Raw genomic sequence first — 16,373 nt, forward strand, 5'->3', positions numbered from 1 at the left:
GCTTAGTAGGGATTTTGCACCCCCCCCCCAAGCAGTGTTCTTTTTTATACAAAGTCAGCTTATTGCCCCCACAAACCGGGTCCTCATTTTACTTACCTCGAAAGGATGGAAGGCTGAGTCAACCTTGAGCCTGGTGAGATTTGAACTTGCGTAATTGAAGGCAGCTGGTGCTAGTTTACAGCACTTTAGTCTGCTGCGCCACCAAGGCTCTTTTGATGGAAGAATACATGAGAGGATTTTTTTTTTAATTTGAAATTTGTATGTTTTTTGTGCATATACATTTAATTTAACTTTGTATATGTATTTATTTATTCATTCACTGAAACAACTCTATGGGTGTACATAGGTAAAGAGGTATAACAGGCATATGGTAGCCACTAAAGAAAATAACCATCCATGCACAGAAATAAAAATGCAAAACAACATATACAGAAGGGCGTTACAAATCACTCTAACCTAATCTTGGAATAGTTCATCCATAAGCGCAACTGTTTTTGTATCATAACCAGGCCCGAATCCAATCCAATCCAATCCTTTCCTTTCCTTTCCTTTCCTTTCCTTTCCTTTCCTTTCCTTTCCTTTCCTTTCCTTTCCTTTCCTTTCCTTTTCCTTTCCTTCCCACTTGCCTCTTGCCTCCTCTCCATATATTAATATTTTAAAATACAAAAGATGTGTTAAAAACCACAACAAAAAAACCTCTCCATCTAAATAAAAAGATGCATTCTATGCCCTCTTCTAAACAATAGCAATTGGAGTCAGCATAGTGCATGCTGTTCCATAATGTTGGAACTATGCAGAAAAAGCCAAATTATCCGTGTATTAAATGCTATAGTGGAATCTGCAAAGGGGATTACATTGAAGATCTAAAAGCACAAAAAAGACTATGTAGAAATAGGCAGTCCTGCAAGTCATTTGCTCCTAAGATTTGTGGATATGAAGATCAAAACATAATAAACAAAATAAAATAGGCCTCTTAGCTTGATTAGTAGACTTTGCACTGATTTGCCAAAGGCCACCCGCTGTCTGAAGAGCCACTATTAAATTTATTTCTAGCAAGAACTAGCAAATAAATGTTGCATGGATATGGATATGGATACATGATAAATAAAAGATGATAGGAAATAATAGTATAATCTTACCTCTTAGCCTATAATAAGTTTGGTGGCTTGCTAAAATTTGCTTCACTGATTCTTGAGGGCAGACCTTCACTCCAGTTGAGATAAAAGAGGATCTCTTGGTCCGATGCTTGGCCATATCAAATATCCTCCGAATAGTTGATACTTTAGACCTCTTTGCCAAGTTTTCTGACATTTCAGATCCTGAATCCTCTGCCAGATGTTTGGCATCATTATGATTAATTTCACTAGGGGTTTCTGTAAGAGGAAAGACACAAAAACACATCAATAAAATACAATGCAGAATTATTATCTGCCAATAAGACCTGGTGTAATAACAATAACTCAACAATAATAATGGAAGACACAGTCGGTGGCGATAGACTGGAAGAGGTTAAAATCAAAAGAGGAATCTTTCAAGGAGACTCATGCTTACTGTATTATTGTTATTGCACTGATTCCTAATCAACAATACTGAATAACTCACAACTGTATGGAAAACTATGAACTGAAGTAGACTCACTGCTCAACACTGTCTATATATACAGCCAAACTATTGTAATAGAGTTTGTCTGGACTAATGTGACATCCTCATCATAACAGGCAGGAAATAGTCGCCCCTTTTGTTCAACATTTATGTAAAGCCGCTGGGCGAGATCATCCGTGGTTTCGATCATCCATGGGGCGAAGTACCATCAGTACGCTGATGACACCCAGCTGTACATCTCCACCCTGGACCACCCCAATGATGCCCTTGAAGTGATGTCCCGGTGCCTGGAGGCTGTACGGATCTGGATGGGGAGAAACAGGCTCAGGCTAAACCCATCCAAGACCGAGTGGCTGTGGTTTCCGATGTCCCGATATAGTCAGCTGGCGCCATTGCTGACTATTGGGGGCGAATCATTGGCCCCCACAGAAAGGGCTCGCAACTTGGGCGTCCTCCTGGATTCATGGCTGTCTTTAGAAGAGCACTTGACGGCCGTGACCGGGAGGATTTTTCATCAGGTTCGCCTGATCTGCCAGTTGCGTCCCTTTCTAGATCGGGACTCTCTACACACAGTCACTCATGCCCTTGTCACCTCTCGTCTGGACTATTGTAATGCTCTCTACATGGGGCTCCCCTTAAGGTGCACTCGGAGGCTCCAACTGGCGCAGAGTGTGGCCGCGTGGGTGGTTATGGGAGCAACGTGGAGTTCCCATGTAACACCTCTCCTGCGCGAGCTGCACTGGCTCCTGGTGGTCTTCCGAGTGCGCTTCAATGTTCTGGTTATCACCTTTAAAGTGCTCCATGGCTTAGGACCTGGTTATCTACGGGACCGCCTGCTACCACCAATAGCCTCCCACTGGCCAGTACGCTCCCATAGAGAGGGACTCCTCCAGGTGCCGTCGGCCAAACAATGTCGACTGGCAGCCCCTAGGGGGAGAGCCTTCTCTGTGGGGGCACCTACGATCTGGAACGAGCTCCCCCCGGAGATACGGAGGATCCCGGATCTGCGCACCTTCCGTCGCGCACTTAAGACTTTTTTATTTCATCAAGCTGGCCTGGCCTAAATCTTCTCCCCTTTTTAAATGTAAATTTTAATTTGTTTTAAATTATGGGGTATTTTAAATTCAGCCAAATTATTTAATTCATTTTTAATTTATTTTAAATTTTTTGTATTTATGTGTTTTATCTTGTGGCTGTTCACCGCCCTGAGTCCTTCGGGAGAATGGCGGTATAGAAATTTAATAAAATAAAATAAATAAAATAAATTTTACTTTCAGACTTGCAAGATTCTGTTAAGGTAGCTTTGCAATAGAATTAGTTGATCTGGTCTGGTTTCCTGTCTGGCAATATGACAGAAATGGAAAGGTCCGGGGATGGGGAACAAGAGAGTAAAAATGTCCAGTTGCATGAAATAATGGGAATAATGATAGAAAGTCTCCAATTTGTACATTGGAGAAATGTATTTTTAATTTGTTGTTGATGTGGGATGAATTAGTTTATAATTTATGGAAATTCCACTGGAATTGACTCTATGATTCCAATTTTTTTTAAAAAAGATTTGAAACTGCTTGTTTCCAAATGCCAAGAAAGCGGGGGGAAAGTTTACAAGTGCATTTCTAAATGCTGTAACATATGTTACATTTCCTTATGCTGTTTCTCTTTGTTTCCAAAAATAGTCTTTATTAAATAATAAAATCTAGAGACAATAGGATAAAATTACTCTTGCACAAAATACAGGATTTGTCAAAATGTAGACAGCATTAAAAGAGTGCAAATAAATTTATCAAATCTAGATTCTATGCCTGACATAACTTACAGGACACTGTAATTAATTTATTTTCCTTAAACTAAGATTAGAAATACTGAAGGTTTTATATTTCATTGAATTGAAAAAAGCTTTCCACTTTCGTGAAGATAATAAAAGAGCAGTTAAGTACTTATGTTGTAAATATTATTCATTGAAGTTTAACAGAATTATAATATTAATTTTAAATGTCAAGGTTCCTCAGAAATAATATGCCTTCTCTTCTTTCTTTCTTTCTATCTATCTATCTATCTATCTATCTATCTATCTATCTATCTATCTATCTATCTATCACCTATCATCTGTCATCTCTTCATATATGCTTATTTCACCACTAACCAGGATTAAAAAAGAAATGGTGAAATGTATTTGTAAAGCTTTCTAAAGCACAAATAATTATTCTAAGAAACCAACAGCATGTGTACAATTTGATTACTGATGTCTGACTATAGATGACAACAGTATTGGGGGGAAATGGGTTTATCAAGGGAAAAGAAATATTTTTTTAAAAGATCAAGTACAGTATATAAGGGAATTAGAATATCAGGAAAATCAAGAGCTAAATATTTAGTTGAATCACATCAGTGCTTTTTCTTCTATAAAATTAAGCTTGTACCCATGCCATAAACAATAATTATTGTGTCACTTTATATTAGATAAATTAAAAGAAAATAAAAAGGGAAAGATGCTTCATCCTGACAATCTGGAAATAACTGAATTGAACTTTAGCCAACAAAGAAAAGGGAAAGAAAAGGCACGTTCAGCAATATATTAAAAGTTGTCTTTCAAAATGAGATAATTCATCACCTTAGTTTCTGTACCCCATCCTAAATTTCATTAGAAGCCTCAAGCAATGTGAAAAAAAGTGTGTGAGGGACATTTGCATACGTCATTTAGGCTCGCTTGTCCTGTATTCATGGCAGCTTAATTTAAATCAGTTTAAGAAAAACAAGTCTGGAACTGAGACATTTTGACAACAGCTCACAAGATATTCAGTCCTCACTGCAGATAACTTAAACCCTCCTTCTCATCTCTCTCTCTCTCTCCCTCCCTCCCTCATTCTCTCCCTCCCTCCCTCTGTCTCTCTCATCTCTCTATCATGATCACATGGCTATGGGACGCTGCAAATGGCTGTAAAACTGAGCCAGTTCTCAAGCACCCAAAATGTGATTATTAAGTGACCGGTCATAAGTTGAGGACTATCTGTACAGTGTAAAAATTGTAACAGCCACTATGTAGGCAGGCAAGCAGAAGACTAATAAACTGCAACCATGAACACCAACTAGCAATCATAAGATACTGTACATCAAAACCTCCATAATCTCACAACACATGGACAGATTCAACTATAGTTTCAGCTGGGTAGCTGTGAGCATCCTAGACCAAGCTAAATCCAAAAATGCTAGGGAATTCCTGGAAGCTTGGCATTTAGGACAAATAAGCCATCAATAGACACATAGAGATTAATCACATTTACACCCACTCAAAAGAGATAATAAGAAAAACTAAGAGGGAAAGAAAAAGAGCAGAATACATCCTCTCCAGCAGTCAATATATTTATTATTATTATTATTATTATTATTATTATTATTATTATTATTATTATTATTAACAACAACAACAACAATAATAACAACAACATAATATAATAATAATAACAACAACTTTATTGTCATTGTACATATATACACAGTATACACATACAACAAAATTCACTTAACACCCAAAGACCAGGTCCAATACATATAACAATCCCCAAACACCCCCCCACCCACCACAATTCCCCGCCCCTAAACCACCCAAGCATCCACACAACAGACCAAGTAATGCTGTCCAACAGCTCACTGATGGCGGCCCTTTAGTTCATTGTTGAGTGCAATTATAGCTCTGGGATAAAAAGTATTTAGAAAATGTGTGGTCCAAGTTTTAATTGTTCTGTATCTTCAATACCTAGACAAGCAGGGATTAACACCAGACAAACAATCAAGCAGAAAACAATATCCTTATCAATGAACAATCAAGAAGAAAACCATATCCCCACTGACATTGTCAAGGCTACTGCATATAAATAGGGAGCAAACCCCACTGGCACTGTCAATGTTACCTAGTTGGGTAATGAAATGTCTGCAAGCAAACAACCAAACTCAGAGAGCACCAAAGTTTTCACAGTGGAACCCTGAGTAACATACAAGAAAATAGCTTTACTATTACATGCAGAGACAACACTGCTTTTATTTTTTAAAACCTTTTCTTATTAGATGTTTTGTACATTAATAACTTCTAGACCCTTGCTTAGTTCTAAAATACCGCATCAGGTAGAAGTTTTGCATAAGACGTAAGAAGTTGCTGGCTTGAAACCTTTTCTTTAAATTACTATTTTCTATTCCTCACCTAACTCGATTTCCCCAGGTAGCTGAAAGCCTTTGGGCTTTTTTCTTTTTTAAAGTAAGTGCAGCTTACCATGTCACTGTTTTTCCAGTTTCTTAAGGTAAAAGGGGTTCACACTGTGTGAAACTGTTTTGCCTCAATTATCTGGAGAAACGATGAAATGGTGGGATCTTGCACTTCTATTTTTTTTTTCAGGACTTCAACCAGCTAGGGAAAAACTAGCTGGTTGTGGAAAAGAAAGTAATAATTAAAATAAAGGCCTTCCAGGTTTTGAACCAGCAACTCTTTATGTGCTGTGTGGTTTTTTAAATCACTGCAATATTTGCCAGGGATATCAGGCAGGTGAACTTAGAATAGACGAGTATAACTTTTGGGTACATTGAAAGGGTGTTTCTTCTTCTGCAAAACATTTAAATAGACTGCTTGGGTGAGCCTGTTAGGAAGTAAAACAGTCCTGCCAAAATGCCACATCATAGAAAAAGACCTTTTTTCAAATTGCTGGAAGAAAATACATCCAGGGATCAAATCTTGTACCGGAAGAGGGATTGGTTTCCAAAGTTTATTTTCTTGCATTGCATGGTGTTTCTTTCAATAATGTTTTGCCTATTGTAGGGTTTACTCCATAGTTTCCTTTAATGTTTATCATCTCAAAAATGGCTAGAAAGTTTTTAGTATTCTTTGTGAGTGATTCCAGGAGCCATAAAAAGAGATTTGGGGGCCATGTGTATAAAAAGAGATTTGGGGGCCATGTGTAACTCTGGACAGTCAGGTTGTCTGTATCTAATCTCTTGTATATAACACGTTCTTCCATACTGTTTATAAAGTATGAATAAAACTCTTGATCCTATTAGTTTAATTTTAAGTCACATTTTACCAATTGACAAAAATCACGCTGAATTTTTAAAACAAGAGTTTTAATGGACCTATTTTGAATTACCCCACCTTCAAATAGCATATTTAAGATATGTATCATGAGGAATAGCTATTCTTATATGCATTTGCTCTTATTTCATTTACCATCAAGCGTGTTTCAGGATCATCAAATAATGGACACATTTTAATTTCTTTAAGGGTGGGTAGACCTAAAAAAGATCAGTGGTGGGCATGGAGCCTGGTAATGGTTATCAAGGAAGGAGCTTTAGAAAACCAGAGATGCTATGTTGGATGCCCATGTCCTAAAAAAGGAGTTGAAACAGGGGTGGGTTCTACTTACCTTTACTACCAGTTCGCAATGGGGCCGCGTGCTTCTGATGACGTCGGAGTCGGTGGGCGGAGCTTTCTGCCGGTTTTACTACTGATTCTATAGAACCGGTGTGAACCGGGGGCAACCCACCACATGCAGTCTGACAATTTAGGCCAGTATTTCCAGCAACAATATCATCCAGATGGAAGGCCAAGGTCCAGATAGACCCCGAAGGTCAAGATGCCTGTGAAATTAATTAGGCTTAACATCTACAAAGTCTGAGGGGGTCAAAGTTTGGATTTTCCTAATTTCTCTGATTATAATGGAAAAGAGGATTTCTCAGTCTATCCTTCCCAGGAAAATGAATAATTTCCCACCTCTTTAATGATGGCATAGTGCTAGAATGGTGGCAAGAGAGAAGGAATTTTTTTATTGCTATTGCAATAAAAGTAATCCTGGTTTCTTAGTCAGGTCTTCCTTGTAAGGCTGACATCAATCTTGCAACTCTCATTCTCTGAAGAAGTAAAATATTTCACTTTGGTTACTGGATAATTTCCAATCCTCAGGGCACACCACTATCTGTTGTGCACTTTGTTGCAATACTATCAGCTTGTGGATGTATAAATAACGAATTTACAAAATGCCATGATGCAGCCAACTCAACAGTTGGCACAGAATTTGCCTCAACCCACAGCAGTGGATCAGCCTGCAGCACAGCTGGTATTTCTGTATTCTGTTGGTGACTTGCCAGAAAACTTTGGAGGAGACCATTGCCTGACCTTCACGATTCAATGTGAACTGCTTAGGGTCGGGCAGTGGAATTTCCCATAGATCACACTAGAGTGTTTTTTATGCTTACTAAAGGAAAGAGCAGCTGGAATTGGCAATGGTGATATACAAACAGGCCTCAAACACTCATAGGCGGCGGGGGGGGGGGTAGAATTGATGAAAGGGATTTGGTATGGCTTTCTAGAATGCATTTGCTGTCTGCCTGACCTTCAAAGAAGAAGCTTCTCAAACTAGGGCTGAATATGAGAAAGAGAGAGAGAAAAAATCTTCCCTCCCCTCTAACGATCAGTGGAGACTGAGGGAGCTTCCCCAAGTGGGTCTTAAAGGCAAGAAAGGGAGAAGGTAGTTTAGAGATTAGGTGTTCTGACCTAAGCTTCCCCAAAAAGCACGAAGCAAAAGGAGTTTGGTCCCGACAAAACCCCTTTTATTAAACGAATGTGAATTCCTCTCATTCACTCTTAGCAAAGGCCTGGCAAACAGTCTTTCAGAGGTGAATTTATGACCACAGACCTTATCTAGCTTGGAAAGCTGCCATGTAAATATTTTCCAAATGCAGTGCTGTGCAAGGAAAGACTTGGCACAGAGTCTCTGAGATTCACGGACAGATCTTCACACTCCTGAACCAAATGGCCGAACGAACGAATTGTTTCCTGCAAAAGCCCACTCCCCTTTTGCTCCTCTTTTATTTCCTGTGGGAGGGGCCATTCATCGTCTACCTGTGGCTTTACTCCCAAGTCGCCCCGATTTTTTAGCTGTTCTTTTCTTCTGGCAGCTCTGCGCATGCGCACACTGGGAACAGGCTCCAGCTGTTCCTCTGCCTCATTGCGGTCTAGCTCTGTAGGCAGCTGATAACTGCAGACGGCCTTGGCCCCCTCTCTTCTTCCTACGCACAGCCCTCATCTGAGCCTTCCCCAGCCTCCAGAACTGGCCCATATTCCTTCCCAACCTCCTCACTGTCTAACTCTGCTGCCAGCTCTGCTGGCTGCTGGCAGGCCACAGCATTAGGCATCTGAGTACTTGGAAGATTGGCTCATAAATAAGGTATGTTTTTTCCAGTTTGAATAAAGGAGCTGGAGTTTCTTCTCAGCTAACATGAGCTGTGGGGAGGCAGATGGAATTTGCCCATGAGTTGGAAAGTAAGTCAATCTGTTCCTTCTGTTCTGTTTCTGTAACTGATATCTTGACCATGGAAGCATTCAATTGTGCATCAGAGTATTCCTTTTCCCCAGGAAGACTTTGTAACAAGATTCAGTTGTGCAATATGTAAACAAAGCTTAATTCTGGCCAGTAATCCTGAAACATGAGATATATAAAATAATATTCAAGAACACAATCTTCACAATGGGGCAAAAGCCTGTCTCGTTTCAGTTCAAGATGTGGACACTCTAGAAAGAGTGCAGAGAAGAGCAACAAAGATGATTAGGGGACTGGAGGCTAAAACATATGAGGAATCATTGCAAGAACTGGGTATATCTAGTTTAATGAAAAGAAGGACTAGGGGAGCAGGGGTGGGTTCTACTTACTTTTACTACTGGTTCGCAATGGGCTCGCTTTGCTCGCGCACGCACCTTGCTTCTGCGCATGCGCAGTTCGCTTATGATGATGTCAGGGTCAGTGGGTGGAGTCTCCCGCCGGTTTTACTACCAGTTCTGTAGAACCGGTCCAAACCGAGGGCAACCTACCACTGTAGGAAAGGCATGATAGCAATATTCCAATATCTCAGGGGCTACCACAAAGAAGAGGGAATCAAGCTATTCTCCAAAGCACCTGAGGGCAGGAGAAGAAGCAATGAATGGAAACTAATCCAGGAGAGAAGCAACCTAGAACTAAGAAGAAATTTCCTGACAATTAGAACAATTAATCAGTGGAACAATTTGCCTCCAGAAGTTAAGAATACTCCAGCACTGGAAGTTTTAAAGAAGGGATTGGACAACCATTTGTCTGAAATGGTGTAGGGTTTCCTGCCTAAGCAGGGGGTTGGACTAGAAGATCTCCAAGGTCCCTTCCAACTCTGTCATTCTATTCTATTCTATTCTATTCTATTCTATTCTATTCTATTCTATTCTATTCTATTCTATTCTATTCTATTCTATTCTATTCTATTCTATTCTATTCTACTGAGTTCTTCCCAAGAACTTGGGATAGGCAGATGTGCTTGTTTGATGGAGTTCTTATATACTTAATAGTATAGCATTTTGCCAGTTGTGAGACCAATTTCTCTAATCTCTGCACAAATAAACCCAGAGACAGATGCTGTTAGTTCTTGTATGAGAAACTGTCCAACTATTCACAATGCTTTCAGGTAATCCAGACAAGAACCAGCAGCCACGAGTGCTAATGCAACATTTATTATAAGATTATATTAACAGAATCTTGCAATTTCTCTTCCCTCTCAGTTTTACAGTCCAAGAAACCAGGGAGAGTCCCTTCTGAGACATTTGTCAGCCCCCCCCCCTTTCTTCTATGAGGTAAGCTGCCTCTTATCTGAGCCATTCCTGGTCTGTTGCTATTCCTCTTCCTCCTCCTCCTTTTTCTCGAGGATATTCTCACAATTATTATTATTAGAATGGGAAATTTTTAAAAAATATCCTGGAAGAAGGCAATAGTAAATCACTTCCATTGCCCCCTCCTCCCAACATAAAATTGAAAATTCCAGAAGCATAGATGCTTAATTCACCACCTCTTTATCTTTGACATTTAATAAACTAAACTAATATATTGGTTTTATTGCATTTCTTATATCTGCATATAACATATTATTCACCAATGACAATAGTTTTGCCCTTTTACTTAATTCTGTTAATTGGCACAGGCATTTGTGCTATTTTCTACACATTGAAGACAGCTGTGGAAATATTGTATGTTGTCATTACAATTCAGTTGTAGATAGGCAGGCATCTGTCATACTCCAGTGATATTTCATTATCACTTAACATTTACATCCAATTTTTCTCCTTCATATTTTGATACTGAAGTGTTTACTGTTTTCCAGAGGAACCTCTTTTAGGCATTATGCTTTGCAATATCCGACTTAACATCAGGGTCACCTATTTTATTTTTACAGTTAAATTGAAACCAGCAACAGCCCTCAGTGTTAGCATTCTATTCACAGGGGAAAAATGCTAACTTATTATAATTATCTACTGCTGAATAATTTTATTGGCTTTTGTATATTCAATGATAGTTTGTTTTCGATATAACTTGGGAGCTATCAGAACTTAATTTTTTCCCAGATTGATCAGAGAGAAATTAAAATTTCTCTTTTAGGGCCTGGTGGCTCAGCAGACTGATAGCATTGTCTGCAATTACTGTAAGTTCGAATCTCACCAGGCTCAAGGTTGACTGAAACTTCCATCCTTTCTAAGGTAGGTAAATTGAGGACCCAGTTTGTGGGGGCAATAAGCTGACTTTGCATAAATATACAAAAAGTATGAAGGCTATTGCTTAACGCATTGTAAGCCGCCCTGAGTCTCCGGAGAAGGGCGGCATATAAATCAAATTAAAAAAAAAATTAAAGAAAATAAAGACAAAGAAAAAAAGTTACAAAGAACAGGCTTCCGATCTTGATAGATTACTTTACTCTCTCTCTCTCTAAGGAGCCATGATAATTTCTTTCTTTCCATTATCTATCTTTTCCAATCCTCAAATTGGAAAATCACAGGTTTGTTTGTTTTTTCTTTTTCCAGCAATTTTTTAAAAAGTTCTACTCACTAATAAATGCAGTAGTTGAACTTTCGCTAAACAAACGTTTTGCCATCTCTGCTAGTTCCAGTATCTTTTCCACCATTTCTCCATTGTGGGTATTTCAAAGTCTTTTCATTTTTGTGCCTATAACAGCTTTGCGGCAGTTATCATATGCAGGTAGTCCTTGACTTACAATAGTTCATTTAGTGACCATTCAAAGTTACAACGGCACTGAAAAAACTGACTTATGACCAGTTTTCAGACGTACAAGTGTTGCAGCATCCCCTTGGTCATGTGATCCAAAGTCAGACGCTTAGCAACTGACTCAGATTTATGACAGTTGCAGTGTCCCCGGGGTCATATGATCTCCTTTTGTGATCTTCTGAACAAGCAAAGTCTATGGGGAATCCAGATTCACTTAAGAACCGTGCTACTAACTTAACAACCGCAGTGATTCACTTAGCAACTGTGGCAAGAAAATTTGTAAAATGGGGCAAAATTCACTTAACAAATGTCTCATTTAATAGCATAAATTTTGAGCTGAGTTGTAGTCGTAAATCAAGGACTACCTGTATATAAATAGTCTTCCATTGCTCTTTCTTAATTGTCTCATCAAAAAAAAATTCAGAATCAGAATATTTTGAAAACATATTACAGGTTTCAAAAGGAGTTCACCTTGGGGGGTGTGTCTCTCATATTGCATCATATTAAAATGATAATAAGTGTGATGCAAATGACACTCAAAGAAATAATTGCACCTCATGTAAAAAAGTATTGGCACATTTGCAAAAGCCAAGGACTTTGGCAGGCAAATTAGTAAGGAATTGATATTTTATTGGGAATATGATATAAGTTTGCCAGTGTGTTGCAGATAGTTTTAAACCTGTCACAGATGTAAACTTATATAAAATGATATGAACACATGAGCTCAGATGCTTGGAAAGCAATAACCATCATTCTTTGTATTGCTAGGGAATAAGCAAATTGCTGAATGGAAAATCATTTATTTCTTCCAAAAGTTGTACTAGAGATTTGGGATAGGAAGTGAGGGATTGGATTAAAACTACTTAGTTAATTTAGTTCATTTGATTTATTTTAGGAGCCAAACCCATTTTTCTGAATTATTCCCTTTGTGCTTTCTCCTACATGGCTTAAAAATCTTTTTCTCCACATCTCCATAGAGGCTTTTGGGAACATAGAATTGATTGACTGCAGGAGAGAGGAGGAACAGGGGAAGAAAAACGAACATGCTTAAAATAATTTGGGAGTCAAATTGCAGGTTTTTCTACACGTTCAGTGCAAACCGTAATTGAAATTAAACCACATTGGAAGCATATCATTATTTTCAACATTTATCTGAAAATGCAAAATACAGCTGGCAATCATGTTTAGTATTATCACATCCCTTCATATTGTTCAGTGTGGTTGGAAACTACTGTAAATTGATTAATTTAAAACTGAAACACATGTACTACTCAACCTCACCACAATATAGATACAAAGAGCATGACCAATATCAGCATCTTCAATGAACAATAATTTAGGACACAGCCACTTTACTACAGCCTATTAATTTGGATCGTTACTGGGTGAAGAACCTTTGATTTGTGTCATCTCTCGTTCTCTGTAAGGTTTTGTTTTGTTTTTACTTATTACTATTTAGTGGTTTTTTACAAGATGTGAAGATTTTAAAAATACTGTGGAAAGAAATTATATAAATTACTGAATATGATAGATATCCCAAATTATTTTCCTAGAGATCGAATTCCCCATGAATTACCGGTACATTTCAAGGTCATTCATAGGTTCTATGTTAGAGAACTGGTTAGATGAAATACAATTAATCTGATAGAAAAGCTGTTAAAAGAATTCCACTATGGATAAAGAATATAATTTGCAGAGAGTTATATGTGTATTTAGTATCTGCCTATGTTGATCATTAATTTTTAAAAAATATTTGACTTTTTAATATGTTTATTCATGGCAAATTCATCAAAATTAGTCTTGGAATATAATTTGTACTTTTAAAAAGCTGTTAATTCTTCCATTATTTCTGATCCGGAAGGAAACAATTTGGACTCTTACTTCATTGCTAATATTTTTTATTTCTTTTTTTCTAAATTAATAGGCTAATCATATTTTTGGTTTATTTGCATATTCAAAGTTTTTCTGTTTATTTATTTTTATTTTCCAACAGAAAAGAATACACCTAGTTCACTACGAACTGTGGAGTCCTAGCTTCTCTTTGAGCTTGATTGCTAGCAGATGTTTCATTACCCAACTAGATAACATTATCAGTGCTAGGAAGTGTGTGGTCATCTTTCTGTTTATAAACAGTAGTTTGCCTTGCCATTGTTAGTGGGGGTCTTTGATTTCCTGTTTTTCTTTTAAGTACTGGACTGAATTCAATTTTTAAGCTGAATTTGAAAAAGCAGCATAGAAAGTATATTGACATGTTTGAATTCCGGTGTTGGAGAAGTTTCCTGATAAGGCCACACATAGCCAAGAAAACAAATGGACCATATCAGTCCAAAATTCTCATGTGAATTTTGGGCTTGTTCATTTGGGCCCAAATCAGGGGTGAAATCCAGCAGGTTCTGACAGATTCTGGAGAACCAGTAGCGGAAATTTTGAGTAGTTTGGAGAACTGGCAAATACCACCTCTGGCTGGCCCCAGAGTGGGGAGAGAATGGAGATTTTGCAGTATCCTTCCACTGCCATGCCCACCAAGCCACACCACACCCACCAAGCCACGCCCACAGAACCGGTAGTAAAAAAAATGAATTTCAGCACTGGCACAAATGAACAGGCCCAAATGATATTTTAGACACATTATGCAAAATTCCAGCTCTTGCTTTTACAAGTTGGGAAATACTGGAAAAAGTGAAAGAAAAAAAAAAAGAGAGGAAGGAGGGAGGGAGGAAGGAAGGGAGGAAGGAAGGAAAAGGAAGTGTGTGACCAGAAGCAAAGATTTTATTACAGTGGTGAGGAATGCAGTATTGAAAGAGCAGGCTGGGAACAGGTTAACATAGAGAAGATCTATTTATGTAATCCAGGGATGTCCAACCTTGGCAACTTTAAGACTTATGGACTTCAACTTCCAGAATTCCCTGGCCAGCATGGTGGGCCAGGGAATTCTGGGAGATGAAGTCCTCAGGTCTTAAAGTGGCCAAGGTTAGACTCCCCTGATGTAATCTCTAAGAATTGACGGTGATTTGATGGCACATAATCAATACCTAACATCGCATACATTTATGTATCTGTACATCCAAGGCCAGCATATTGTTAGAGTTGAAGGGGTTTATGATCCAGATGGTTCCCAAGACCCCCACTGAACATTACTTTTTTTATCTTTTAGTGATAATTTTTATTCAAGATTGCATTAAATAGATACAATTAATATAAACTATAAAAAGTAAAAAAGAAAGAGGGCAAAGAAAAACAAGGAAAAATTGAAAGAGAAAGAGATAACTTTCCCCTTCATCCCAGCAAGTATAAATAACGTTAACAACTTATCTACATCTCTTAAAATCAACAATCTGCTCACCCCATATCTCATCTCATTCTCTATTAATAAATCTTTAAAGCCTCATCATCCATTCTAATCAGCAAAAGTCCATTAAGAGTTACCAGAAATAACAACATATCTATTATAAACTTGATCTAACAAACCCATGTGAATTCCTTCCTTTGACATTTGTATCTCATTTTGTACTACAAACAAATCCCCTAAACCTCATCATTCAAATCTAGTCAATAAAGAGCCAATAAAAATTGCCAGATAACATAACTGTTTTAACCTTCATCTAATAATTTTAAAATGCAAATAAATAAATTCTTTCCCATATACCTCTTATCTCTAAACAAAACCTTAAATAAACCCATTCTCCAAATTACAGTTTGATTTCCAGGTTATAATAGATGGAAATGTGGATCTTTTCTCTAAATAAATCACTGCGATAATTGTACCTCTTTTATTGGTACACCAAACTAAGACAATGCTCTATTAGCACATTTAATTTTTAATCCTATGCAAAGATACTTTGAAAAGGTTTGTTAAAATTAAAATCAGTGAGACTGACTTCTGGCAAACTACATCTAGAACTGGCTGTTAAATTTGGGAAAGTCAAATATATTCCAGTGTTAAGGATTATGAATATGAGTGAGAGGGATTATTTATGTGTGTGCATGCACTGTCAAGCATGCTTAACGCATTGTAAACTGCCCTGAGTCTCCGGAGAAGGGCGGCATATAAATCAAATTAAAAAAAAAAAAAAGCATCAAATGTTTCAAATCATATTTTTAAAATGAGGGGATGATACTTTTTCCAGTCTGTTTCAAAAATCCAGACAAGTTATAATATAAACTGACAAAATTCAACACTCTTCGTTATATTTTTATAGGCTGTCATGTATACTTTGCTCAGTGTTAAAATATATGCAATGGAAGAATTATAAATTCAACCAACCAAAGGCTTTTTGCAAAGAATAAAAAAAAATTATTTTTAAAAACGTTATCCCTCTCTTTTCCCACCTGACTTGGTTATACTTCTGCTTTTTCTAAAAATAAAGATTTATCCGCGAAATATTTAAAGAAAAAATTTTATTGCTTCATCTTGTGGAGATTAGTCATCACTTCTGTCAAGAAGCTTTAGATATTTATTAATTTTCCAGAATGCCAAACAAACACTTTGGTTTTCAGATGAAGGAAAATACTTTCCAATAATATGAGATAATGCTCTATCTGCCATATGCACTCAGATAAGAACCTTCCTCCCTCCTAATTGTAATTGTTAATGTAAAAGATATGAACAATATTGAATGATGCTAAAGTTTATGAGACCACTTCAAAACAGGCCACTGAGGCAAAATAATTTGTCTTGCAGTTTATAATTTATGCAGTGTGTAGAAAAATAATAGAGTA

The 16,373-nt window shown here is 37.6% G+C and overlaps 1 protein-coding gene across 1 annotated transcript in view; it reads right to left on the reverse strand.

The window, feature by feature from the left end:
* The window catches only part of IMPG1 (interphotoreceptor matrix proteoglycan 1), a 164,620-nt gene that overhangs the window by 76,130 nt on the left and 72,117 nt on the right, over positions 1–16,373 (reverse strand). The window contains exon 2 of the mRNA XM_087889550.1: positions 1,140–1,373. Coding sequence (XP_087745676.1) covers positions 1,140–1,373 — 234 coding nt within the window. The remainder of the gene's footprint in view (positions 1–1,139; positions 1,374–16,373) is intronic.

This window comes from Pantherophis guttatus, chromosome 1, assembly GCF_059756535.1.
Source record: "Pantherophis guttatus breed Tessera chromosome 1, ASM5975653v1, whole genome shotgun sequence".
Lineage (NCBI taxonomy): Eukaryota > Metazoa > Chordata > Lepidosauria > Squamata > Colubridae > Pantherophis > Pantherophis guttatus.